Source organism: Polypterus senegalus, chromosome 6, assembly GCF_016835505.1.
Source record: "Polypterus senegalus isolate Bchr_013 chromosome 6, ASM1683550v1, whole genome shotgun sequence".
In the NCBI taxonomy this organism is placed as follows: domain Eukaryota; kingdom Metazoa; phylum Chordata; class Cladistia; order Polypteriformes; family Polypteridae; genus Polypterus; species Polypterus senegalus.
Window position 1 is genome coordinate 102,866,899 of NC_053159.1, and position 13,129 is coordinate 102,880,027.

The 13,129-nt window shown below is 41.9% G+C and overlaps 1 protein-coding gene across 1 annotated transcript in view; it reads right to left on the reverse strand.

Moving 5' to 3' along the window:
* Positions 1-13,129, reverse strand: part of nlk2 (nemo-like kinase, type 2) — a 144,219-nt gene that overhangs the window by 25,880 nt on the left and 105,210 nt on the right. The window contains exon 4 of the mRNA XM_039756650.1: positions 7,361-7,467. Coding sequence (XP_039612584.1) covers positions 7,361-7,467 — 107 coding nt within the window. The remainder of the gene's footprint in view (positions 1-7,360; positions 7,468-13,129) is intronic.

A 13,129-nucleotide genomic window follows, 5' to 3' on the forward strand; every position in this document is an offset into this window, starting at 1 on the left:
CAGTCTGTAGTATCTTGGTTTATGTATTCAAAGAACACAACATTCCAACCCAAGTAATATACAGTGTCAGTGTTTAATCTAGATAACAGCTATGGAGGTTTTATATATATATATATATATATATATATATATATATATATATATATATATATATATATATATATATATATATATATATATATATATATATATATATATATATATATATATATATATATATATATTGTCATATTGTCAGGATGCCAGGGGCTATGACCCGGCGGGGCCAGGAGGGACGGAAGAGGGTCAGAGCCCGCCTGGACCACGTGGGGTTAAGCCTTCGGGTTGCTTTGGGAGCCACGGGTCAAGGGCTTGGAAGCTCTTCCCTGTAGGGGCCCGTGGCCACCGCCAGGAGGCGCCCAATGCCTTGGGATTTGTTTCCCAGCACTCCTGCCACACCAGGAAGTGCTGGGGAAGACTGGGCGGTGCCGGGGAGCAGCGGGAGGACAGCCGACACTTCCGCCACGCTGGGGCGTGGCAGAAGATTGCCGGAGCACCTGGGGCTCATCCGGGTCCTCCATAAAGGGCCGTCTCCGTCATTCAGGGCTGGAGTCGGGTGGAGGTAGGACGAAGCTAAGGAGAGTGGAGGCGGCCCAAGAAAGGCATTGTGGCCAGGACATTGGGTATTTGGGGTTTTGTGCACGTGACTAGGTCTTTGTGACCGATGGACTGGGGTCTTGGTGACCAATAATTGTAAATAATTTGTGAATAAGCGTGTGGTGGTGACAAAACAACATGTCCGCCTGTCTGTGCCCGGGTACCGTTCACATCTGGCGTGTCGGCAGGATGCTCCGCCTGTTTCAAAGCGGAGACCTGTTCATAAAAATTTTGTTGTGGGCGGCCCGTGCAGCAGGGGACCCCACCACGCATACCGCGGGGCTGCGTGCACACAGCCCCGCTGGGTAAAGAACCCCACGGACCGCCAGGGGTCCGCAGGAGGGCCGTTATTCCCTGAAGCGGGCGGGCGGCGTGCATTGGAAGAGTGCAGCGGTCTCCAGCGGCGCGCCGTTGCTGGAGGCGCCGGGGCGGCATGGCGTCGGAGAGGCCACGCCGAGGGCGTTTCCTCGGTTTGACGGGACCTGGGAGGTGAGTTCCCTGCCTATCGGCAGCCGGCCCTTGGGGGCCGGGCGTGTATTTTGTTTTCCAGGCAGGGACCTCCAGGATCCGCGTCAGTGGCGGGCATGCTGGTTTGCGGGGCTCCGGCAGCACAGCGGCAGCCGCGAGGGCTGCGAAGGAGGAGACGCTGCAGCTCGAGAGGCGCTGGCAACAGCAAGGCTGCCGGCAAGCACGGCGCCGCAGAAAGGGAGTCAAGATGGCGCGACGGAAGTCCCTCCCCTGACAGGCACGCGATTGGGCGGTGTGTCTTGCGTGCCCGCCGATGACTGTAGAGAGGCGGGACCAGGAATGTCCATCACGTGCAGGGGAGACCCGATTGGGCGGAGGAGAAGGCCCACAGGAAGTGGCGGCGTCGGAGGCCGACAGTCAGGTAGGCTCAGCGTCGGTTAACTTCCTGTCTTTGCCGGCTGCTTTGGCGGAGCTGGAGCGTCCCTTCAGCCCGCCGGGCAGCGTGTGTTACAGGTGCTATGTGCCCTCCGGGCTGAGGTGCTGGTACTGGAGAGGAAGGCGCGGCGCTGAGAACGTTCTATCGACGACGGACGGCGCGGCGCTGGAATCTCCAGCGGAGAGGTACAGCGGAGGCGGTGAGTACAGCCGACTCCGTAAAGCATATGGGAGGGTCTGCTGAAAAAGGCTGTGAAGACAATGAGCAGTTCAGAGTAAGCAGCCCTCCGACCGGAGAGTGCGGCGCCGCGGACTGCATCTTGTGGCGAGGGGAGTCGAGGGGGCGCTGAAGGGACACGGGCTGCTAAGTGCCCCGGGTCCTAGCGCCCTCCGCCCCGAGTCGGCTGCGGTCTTGCTCCGCACTATAGGGACGCAGACGGGACAGAGCGCCTTTATTCCATAAGGAGTCTCAAACCGTCATGGCGTCCCAGAGTGAAGGGAGGAATAAGAGGCTGGGTGCGATTCCTCCGATATATTACGGACGCCAGGCGGGAAAGGGGCTGCGTGTTGAGTAATACGGAGCCGCATATCGTCAAGGCGTCCAAAGTAAAGGGAGGATTAAGAGGCTGGGTGCGATTCCTCCGATAAGGTGAGGCGCGTTGCTGGGTGCAGCGTGTGGCTGGCTGCCCTCTGGGAGAGCAGAGGGAATCCCTGAGGCGGGCGGAGAGAGCGGGCGGTGCCGGCGACTCCATCGTCGAGAGGGACACGGAAGCGCGGAGAGGGTGCCGATCAGGCAAGTGCGGGGTGCGGTTGGAGGGGCGCTGCCCGTGCGTGGCACGAGCTGGGTGCTTTGGCAGCGGTTCTGCCCCTGTGTTCTCTTTGTAGGGGCGGACCCGGGCGAGTTGAAGGACCCTTCGTGGCGGAACAGCCCTCTGATGTCGGGCCGTCTGCAGAAGGATCTCTCTGTCGGTGCGCAGGTGCGCTCGCAGCTGAAGGAGCCAACGGGGGAACGAGTGGCTCAGAACAAAGGCGTGGAGGTCCCGGAGGGGTGCCTACCGAGGAGGCCCGGGGTGCGGTAAAGGGGAGCACAACCTGTGCGAGGCACAGGGATGCACCATGGGTTGGTGCGCGATTGTGTCTCCGCCCCTGTCCCTGCTAGGAGTGCGGGGCCGGACCCGGCTATCCTCGAGTGGGACCCGTTTCGGGGCTCTGCTGCCCTCGCGGGACGGGTCGCTCTTACCCACGAGTGGTCTTCGCTGGCTGTGGGGCACTGTCAGGGATGCCAGGGGCTATGACCCGGCGGGGCGCCAGGAGGGACGGAAGAGGGTCAGAGCCCGGCCTGGACCACGTGGGGTTAAGCCTTCGGGTTGCTTTGGGAGCCACGGGTCAAGGGCTTGGAAGCTCTTCCCTGTAGGGGCCCGTGGCCACCGCCCGGAGGCGCCCCAATGCCTTGGGATTTGTTTCCCCAGCACTCCTGCCACACCAGGAAGTGCTGGGGAAGACTGGGCGGTGCCCGGGAGCAGCGGGAGGACAGCCGACACTTCCGCCACGCTGGGCGTGGCCAGAAGATTGCCGGGAGCACCTGGGGCTCATCCGGGTCCTCCATAAAAGGGGCCGTCTCCCGTCATTCAGGGCTGGAGTCGGGTGGAGGTAGGGCGAAGCTAAGGAGAGTGGAGGCGGCCCGAAGAAAGGCATTGTGGCCAGGACATTGGGTATTTGGGGGTTTTGTGCACGTGACTAGGTCTTTGTGACCGATGGACTGGGGTCTTGGTGACCAATAATTGTAAATAATTTGTGAATAAACGTGTGGTGGTGACAAAACAACATGTCCGCCTGTCTGTGCCCGGGTACCGTTCACAATATATATATAAAGAGTGCCAGGTGCAAAGGTGTAGGTAGAGCAAAAAAAGATCCCAAGGCACATCACGATTCTACCAACCACAAAAACAAATCTACACACTTGCTAAATTGTCTGACAGGGAGGGATTATCACAGGCGCCTGCAAGAAGAAGAAGAAAAAAAAAAAAGCTTGAAGGTTGGTGTTCACAGACACAGCACTTAGTAAGCACTGTGGATGCACTTCTCAGCTGCTTTGTCCCTTTGTCCACTCATACAGGCGCTCCTATATGAAACCCCTGGCTAGCTCTCATTGCACACCAGTTGAGAAACACTTCTTTAGAGTATAATTATAAAGTCGTTGATAGTGATGAACAATTGAGGATGCCATTTGTGGAGATTTAACACAAGTATGCTCATTAAAAAAATGCTGGGCAAGAACGGCATGGAATGCTATAAACTGCATTTTGTGCCTCTGCTGCCGATTTCTTGTTTTTGACATTAAAAAGGATGGTGCGCAGGTTGTTCACAGGTTTTTGTGCTATTCAGATGCCCGATTTGGACAGGATGCGTGCTGCTCCTTCTGACATTCCGTTATGATAAGGATGTGTGTGCCAGGTGGGATTGGGGGTCAGATTGCATATAAATACGGTTTCACTTAACACAAGTTTTGGGGGAAATTAATGTTGCTAATATGTTACTGATTGAATGCACTTAGCAATGACAAATTCAAAAATGCCTGTTCACTGTTGCTGGTGGAAAATATTTTAAATTAATAATATAAAGCTACTGTAAATTGAACAGGACACAGACTCATCCTAGAGTTTCAGGGCTAAACAATTAACATCTCGGCTTGGACTTTAAGCAACTTCCTTATTTCAGAGTACTTTGAATTTCCAGACAGCTGACAAACACATCAGTTGTAATTGCAAAATAAACACATTTTCTAAAATTCTTGAATTAGTCAGTGTAACAAACAGCAATATACCAGTATATTAATATACACATTCTAACTAAATAGCATTTTTGCTTTATAGTACTATATGAATAAATCAGGTAAGCACTTAAATAATCTCTTGGTTGTGTTTTCTTAATATGTTTGGCACCAATATAATCATACACATAAATGCTGAGAGATTACATATTTCTTGTTTCATAATATACAGTACTTAATTCTCCATGTGTATAGAACAATATTGTATCACCAAATGCTAAGAGAAATGGAAATGATGTAATGCCAGAAGAAAGGAATGACCTATATAAATTACCTTAATGTGATACACAACCAAGAGTTACCAGAACAAAATTACTAAACTTTTATATTGATTATACAAGCATCCAGAAGTGTATCAGACACAGATCTTTTAGAAATTATATCTTTTGGTATTTATATAATGGTGAATTGATTCTCTGACATTACAGTCAAAGAGTCTGTACTTTAGCTAACAGTCATTTCTAGATTATGATCAGGCTTCCATGCCATCATCAGCTTAGCTACTGTTTCTACTGAGGAAAGAGGAAAAAAAAAAACCAACAGCAGCAGATTTATTCTCAGATTTTATCTTTATTGCTGAAACTCATGCCAATATGCCCCCAAAGCAAAAGTCACTGAGCTCTCTTCAAGTTAACTTACCGTACATAATGAGCAATAATTTTTATATTTGATCTTAACCATAATGATATTACCTAAAGAATATCAGTTTATGTATCCCTGATACAAAAAGAAAGAAACAAACCTATGGACAACTTGGTGTTATAGTCAAAAAGGTTTGTTTGCAAGTGGCCTGAAGAAGCAATCTAATGAATCACTTGGAGACATTATTGAACCATAAGACCACTGTTATTTATACATGTGCATAACAAATACCATCTCAATGCTATCTCTCTCGGTCTCTTTTGTTGATCTATCAAGTGAAGACTGCAATTTTTCAATCTGGCAATGTTTAATTATGAAAACATTTCTAGTTGGCCGCTGTTCTTTTACAGCCAATATTTATTGACAAATTCAATGTGATATACAGTAGCTAATATTCCGCTAATGCTAATATTAAGCCATTTTAAGCTATTAAAAAATACCAAAAAACTACACATACTGTATTCAACTGATAGAGCATAATTCATTTACAAGCAAATGTCCATCTACATGTAAACTGTATAATACTTGGTGTGGCACAGTAATATTAAATGTAAACTCTGCTGGATGTTAACTATTGAACTATACTGGAATTGATTAATATAACTTTAGCTCTGCTAAAAATTTCAACTTTGAGTAAAAGTGCAAAAGGAGTTGAGTTTTTAGCTACAAAATTATGGAAACATTTACTGTTAGTATAAGGACAATCTATCAGTCATATAATTTAAATCTGGAATGAATGTGCTCTTATTAGAGCTGCTAAAACACAGCATGTGTCAAATTATATTGCAGAATGTGCAGGAAGGGGAGCCATTTTATCAGGCTCATTGGAATTCTGATTTTGACAGAAATGTTTTTCTCCAGGAATGCTGTAAATCAATATCAGAGGTGTGGTATCCTCCAATGATTTCCAAATAGCACAATAGACCAACAAATATTCACCTTTAGACAAAGAAGTCCATTACAACATTTACCACCTGCCTTACTGACTAGTATCAACTCATTCATATAAAGCCTTTTTTACTTTTGGGTATAATGACCAAGAGATTTGCACATGGAGGCTACAAGGACAATCAATGACAATATGACATACTATAGACATTCTAAGATGTAAGCTGCAATTTCCACAATATCAATGTCTACATGGGGCATAATTTACCAAAACGCCCAGTTGGATATGTCACAGTGCACCATTTCACATATGCCACAAGTTCACAATAAATCCAGAGCTTTGTAAAAATATTTGTATATACCAAAAAGGTTCTGTTTTTTTTGTTGTTTCTGTATATAGTACTATATGTTTAATGTATGCTTGGGAAATTATACATTTTATCATCTGGGCAGTAAAACAGCAGGAGGTTTTAACAGCATAGCCTGAGACTGATGTATTTCCACAGTAGGAAAAGCTTTGAGCATAATGCTGTACACTTAAAATTGCAAATGATTTCATTAGAAAAGGCATCTAAAATGTTAACACCTCCTGGAGATATCAACATAATACTTAATTGAACAGAAAAATGTATACGCTTTACAACCTATTTTGGTAGGAAAGAGATATGCTTAAACAAATAAAGCTGACAAAATGTTGAGCAATATAAAGTATGAAATTTCTGATTTATTCCATTTGTTTGCACTGGATTAAGTTGGCAAAGCTAAAATGCTGATAATGCACTTTCAATTCCAGCATAAACATATTAACATTTATTTCAATGCATAGCATTTAGCTAACAATGTGATCTGGGAGAGAAAAAGATAAAAAAGCAGGTTTTCATGATATTACATGATGTAAAAGTAGAGAAAAAAGTCTCATTACTTTAACTACATCTATTAGCAGGAAATCTAAAGCAACATGACTTGATACATACTCCTGAAGATCATTACTGATCTGAATGTCTCCAGGAATGCACAGTATAAGTCCAGTTGCTTTTGACTTGAGACTAAAAAGATATAAACACAACTTGAATGAGTGAAAGTCTTCGGAGACACCCTTTAACTACAGGGTTACAGGGTCATTAGTTTCATGTGTACAAAGTACAGTGAAATTCTGACTTTCATATGGTAATCAATATGCAGCACATCTCCACTCTCAAAGTAGTGAGAATAACTAACTTACTTTAAAACATCTAAAGGTAACCTAACAGATAATTGGGCTCATGCCCAACTCTGTTATGATGGTACCACTTTTTATAGTACCTTAGCTAGAAACAGAGGGTGTACCTATAAACTGCACTTGGAATAAATTAACTATGGGGTAAATTAAGACAGATTACTATATTCTGACCAGGAGGTGTAAGAAGTAAATAGTGTACAAAGGTTGAACTAATTTTAGTTTAATAAAATAGTTGCACTTACCTCTTAGTATTTGATATAAGAAAACTTTCACATGGTCTGAACTAAGTGGTTGTGGTGACACAATAATCTTATGAAGGTCACTTTGCATCAACTCTGTTACAACATAGCTGAGATTTGAAGGAAGTTAAGGAAAGAGAAAAATATATAAACATAAAAACATGCATCTGCTACAAAATTGTAAGTAACAGTAAAATGATACAACAACATTTTCATTTAAGGGTAAATTCCATTACATGAAAATCTGTTAACATACGTAACATATTTTGTGACAAATAGGTAAAGTTAGTAATGGTATCTACATACTTGAGCATTGAAATGAACAAGATTAAACACTGTGAATAAATCAGCTCTAACACTAGTAATACAAATAAAACAAAATAATATGATTGGTTGAAATTTTACAAATTTGTCATATCTGGTTTCACTGTGGTAAATTACAATGGCTATAAGAAAATAGCTAGTCTAGTAATGAATACATTCAGTTCTCAGAACCGAAGAAAACTGCTCAAACAACTTAAAAGAGTGCATATTAGATTGTGTGTGACTTTGAATTAGCTTAATATGAGCAAGTGTGGTTTTAAGCCTGAGTCTGCTATGTCTTAAATTCTTCCTTACCCATGATTATTTTCTGCACTGTATTCTACAATGCTGAGAAGGTATCACTTTCTCACCAAGCAAAGTCAGAAAAAGGAAGGATTGGCATTGAAACAATGATTATATGTGGTGCCCAATTCATAAAAAGACCCACATACAAGAATGAAGAGTGCTTAATGATTTATACAAAATGTCTTTAATGTTTTTCCATTTGTAATTCCATATTTCTGATCATAATGTACCTAAAAAATTAAGAATAATGTATGAGAGCCTAACCACTATGAAACAGTAGCAACAAAACTGAAACTGACAGACATGCTGTAAGCTTACAATGCCCCGCAAAAACGCATTACATTAAAATATATCCTTCATTTTTGGGGGGGTTGCTGCTACCTGCTAATCTCAAAATTACATATGCTAAAATAAGCAAGAGATTTGGAGTTCTCAACTTTTTTCTGTCATACATTCTTTAGGAGTTGGCTACTATTGGTCTGGTTTGAAGGTAACTGCTTATTCATGTCACTTTATTTTCCTACAACATCTTTCCAAAAGCAGAGAATATATTAATGGAATAACCTCAAAACTTACATGTTTGCCCCTTATAAAGTTATTTTTCTCTTTTACAAACTATCGACTCTGAAATATTAAAGGGAAACCTGTGACAATATTTATAATCAATGGGAAAATAAATATCCTGTTAAGCTTAAAATGGTTTACAGTATTATTACCTTTATTTATAACCTACAATTCAATTATACTCTTGGATTTTAGAACTCCAGAGTACATGCAAGACATAAATAAATACATAAAAAAAGATAAGAGTTCAAACAGAAAAAAAATCAACAAGTTTACACGTATATTATATACAGTATTGTAAGTCTATTTTTAAAGACAGCCTATGATTTAACCTCACAGAGCTTTGACTAAGAGCATTACACAATACAGGAGCAGGCATAGAGAATGCACCATTGCCCATACTATGCTTGTTCTTAAGACTAAGAGAAACACAAGTAATGAAAAAAATGCTTCAGAAGAATAAAGTAGGTGAGCAAAAATAAAATTTTGGAGGTGGCTGCATCCTTGCAGAATGCAACATAAAATGTTTCACAATCTGTGATTCTATCATTTGCTGTAGCACAAGGAGGCAATAAGTGGACTTGAGCAACTTTTCAAAAAATGAGAACTAAAAAAGGAAATCATTTGCTACTCCAGTCATGCACAATGACTCACAACACTCCTTTCAAATAATGATGTTCAACTTCTGATGAAATCAATGAAACAGACAAGATTGACCAATAAGAATGAGGCACCTTTAAAATAAATACTGCTGCTCTGAAAATAGAGATTGACAAACCATGAATGACTTCACTTTTTATTGTGTACAATAGTACAAATATATTTATTTTTGAAATTTATTGAAGTTGAACATCCCAAATTCACTTTGGAAAAAGTTTTTGTACCTCTTTTCCAATATTAGGCTTCAGTTTTTGATGACACCAGCAGTAGAGTGTAGCACAGATAACCATTGATGCTCACAGTGAAATATTATTGCATCTCAATGCAATTATAGAAACTTGATTCAAATGTACTCCTTTTATAAATTCTACCCATGCTATAATAAAATGTGCCGATTGCTAAGCGGTGGTCTGAAACCCCACAAAAACCCCCAAAAAATCTACCATGAAAAATAAATATGAGATAGACAATACATGCTCATAAAAAATACATTAACAAGATGCCATTTTAAGTGTACTGAGAAGCCAACACCATCTCACTGTAAAGTATATATTCATAAACACATACATACATACAGTACATAAACAACCCGTCAGCCTTCCTTGACCTTTCTTGCTGATCACTGGAAAACACCATTATTCCAGAGTTTAAAAAATTTCATCCCCACAGGAAGGAATGGTAGTAATGGTCCCCACATGGAAAAGTAGTCAGTATAGCGGGGGGTTATAAGGAGGGGTATATATTGCTATATATTGCCTTTGATTCCTGTATGTCTAATCATTTTCCTCTTATGGAACCTGGTAGGTTGTTGAAAGGTTAGGAATAAAAAAACTATTTTATGATATGTGACTCATTTTCTCCCTTTGCGAATTTCTACCTACTAAAATGCAAACTGCATCACAGACCTTTGCTTCCATTCGTATGACATTTGGGCAAGCAGCCCTCCAATGCATTAGACGATAGGAAATTTAAGCTATCCGAGAAGCTCACAGCCATGAAAAATTTTTGTTCCAGCATAGTTGCACCAGACACTATGTAACTCCAAGATGCCTGCGATTTAAAAAACCAACCAACACTCTGAAGATGGCATTCATCATTCAGCATTTCATTAGATGCACTCTATATGAACTCATTACTGAAACACACCATAAACTAATCAAGTACCAATTTGAAACAATGATTCAATGATCTAGGTCTTTTCGCAAGATGTGGACAGACTGTTACACAAGAATGTGCCAAACGCATCCAAGATACTGCACATCTTTAAAAAGCTGTAAATTCAAGCATGATACACTCAACAAAAAATTGAATAAATTTACTGAGAATATGCATACTAATGAACCACAATCTGGATTATGTAACTTCTCCAGAAGACATGTTTCTACCAGAAAACAAAATGTTCTTGCCAGAGGTTTGAACTTTAATCACAAAGACGCTTCCAATATGAAATTTCTATGCTCCCTGGAACACATCTTTGCAAACCAAAAAAGACACTGGCAAACAATGCACAGGAAATAAGGTGTGCCATGGCCAGCGGTATTTTTAAAAAAAAGAACAGAGAGTTTTAGGATCTCTGTGGAATGACAACAGCTTTGTTACTACACCAGCCAACAAAGAAGGTGTGACAGTTGTAGTGGATAAAGAGCAGTATGTCACCACAATAGAGGATATGCTCTATGACACCATTACCTACAATCATGGCCGAAATTATCCGCACCCCTGGAATTTTCCCAGAAAATGCACTATTTCTCCCAGAAAATTGTTGCAATTACGAATGTTTTGGTATTCACATGTTTATTTCCTTTATGTACATTGAAAAAACACAAAAAACAGAGATAAAAAGCCAAATCTGACATCATGTCATACAGAACTCCAAAAATGGGCCAGACAAAATTATTGGCACCTTTTCAAAATTATGGGTAAATCGTTTTATTTCAAGCATATGATGCTCATTTAAACTCGCCTATGGCAAGAAACAGGTGCTGGCAATATAGCAATCACACCTGAAGCCAGTTAAAATGGAGAAAAGTTGACTCAACCTTTCTGTTCTGTGTCTGAGTGTGCCACACTAAGCATGGAGAACAGAAAGAAGAGCAGAGAATTGTCTGAGGACTTGAGAACAAAAATTGTGGAAAAACATCAACAATCTCAAGGCTACATGTCCATCTCCAGAGATCTTCATGTTCCTTTGTCCACTGTGCGCAACATAATCAAGAAGTTCCCAACACATGGCACTGTAGCTAATCTCCCTGGACGTGGGCGGAAGAGAAAAACTGATAAAAGACTGCAACGAAGGATGGTCCGAATGGTGGATAAACAGCCCCAATCAACTTCAAAACATGTTCAAATTGTTCTGCAGACTCAGGGTGCAACAGTGTCAGCTCGAACTATCCGTCAACATCTGAATGAAATGAAACGCTATGGCAGGAGAGCCATGAGGACCCCATTGCTGACACAGAAACATAAAAGCCAGACTGGAGTTTGCCAAAATGTACTCAAGGAAGCCAATATCCTTCTGGGCGAACTTCTTGTGGACAGATGAGACCAAGGTAGAGCTTTTTGGTAAAGCTCATCATTCTAAGGTTTACAGAAAATGGAATGAGGCCTACGAAGAAAAGAACACAGTACCTACAGTCAAACATGGTGGAGGTTCTAAGGTTTTGGGGATGTTTTGCTGCCTCTGGCACTGGATGCCTTGACTGTGTGCAAGGCATCATGAAATCTGAAGACTACCAAAAGATATTGGGGTGCAATTTAGGGCCCAGTGTCAGAAAGCTGGGTCTGTGTCAGAGGTCATGGGTGTTCCAGCAGGACAATGACCCCAAACATACCCTTAAAAGCACCCAGAAATGGTTGAAGACAAAGCGCTGGAGAGTTCTAAAATGGCCAGCAATGAGTCCGGATCTAAATCCGATTGAACACTTATGGAGAGATCTCAAAATTGCTGTTGGGAGAAGGCACCCCTCAAATCTGAGAGACCTTGATCAGTTTGCAAAAGAAGAGTGGTCGGAAATTCCAGTTGAGAGGTGTAACAAGCTTGTTGATGGTTACAGGAAGCGCTTGATTTCAGTTATTTTTTCCAAAGGGCATGCAACCAAATATTAATTTGAGGGTGTCAATAAATTTTGTCCAGCCCTGTTTTTGAGTTGTGTGAAATGATGTCAGATTTGGCTTTTTTTCTCTGTTTTTTTGTGTTGTTCCAATGCACATAAAGGAAATAAACAATAAACATGTGTATGCCAAAACATTTTTAACTGCAACAATTTTCTGGGATAAATGGTGCATGTTCTGGGAAAATTCCAGGGGTGCCGATAATTTCGGCCATGACTGTATTAGCAAATAGCTCATAAAGTAAACCAATAAAAACTACCCTGAATAAAATTAACACCACCTGGAGGAAACCATTTAAACTTACAAGATTATTACAAAATGAAACTGTGTGATGTAATCTGCCCGGAATTCTACGGACATAATGCATCTAATATCACCTTGCCAGAAAACCCATTTAAGCTTTAATAGAAAATACTATTGACAGAAAGAAGGCATGCCAATGGGAAGCCCCGTTTCCATCAACACACAAGTATTAATTAAGATGTTAATTAAGTTAGAAAAGTGTCACAGCCTTCAATAATACACTTAACACTAGAATTACCAGAAAAAACTCGTAGATCCGTACCACCTTAAATTGCTTCTTAAATCCGTTCACACCTCTCCACCAGCGTCTTTTGTCATCTAAAATTTGCTGAGAAAGACAAGCTGCAAGCAGCCGACTATTCCATCCCCCCACAAACTTAGAACGTGCACGAACTTCTCCCAGCCCATGCCTTGATCGATTATCTGGGTGTGAAGTGGAATTTGAGTGTAAATAATAGATTGTTATTTGGAACACACGCATTTCACGTGTATTCCATTTCTACAGTATTCTGTGTAAACACATTT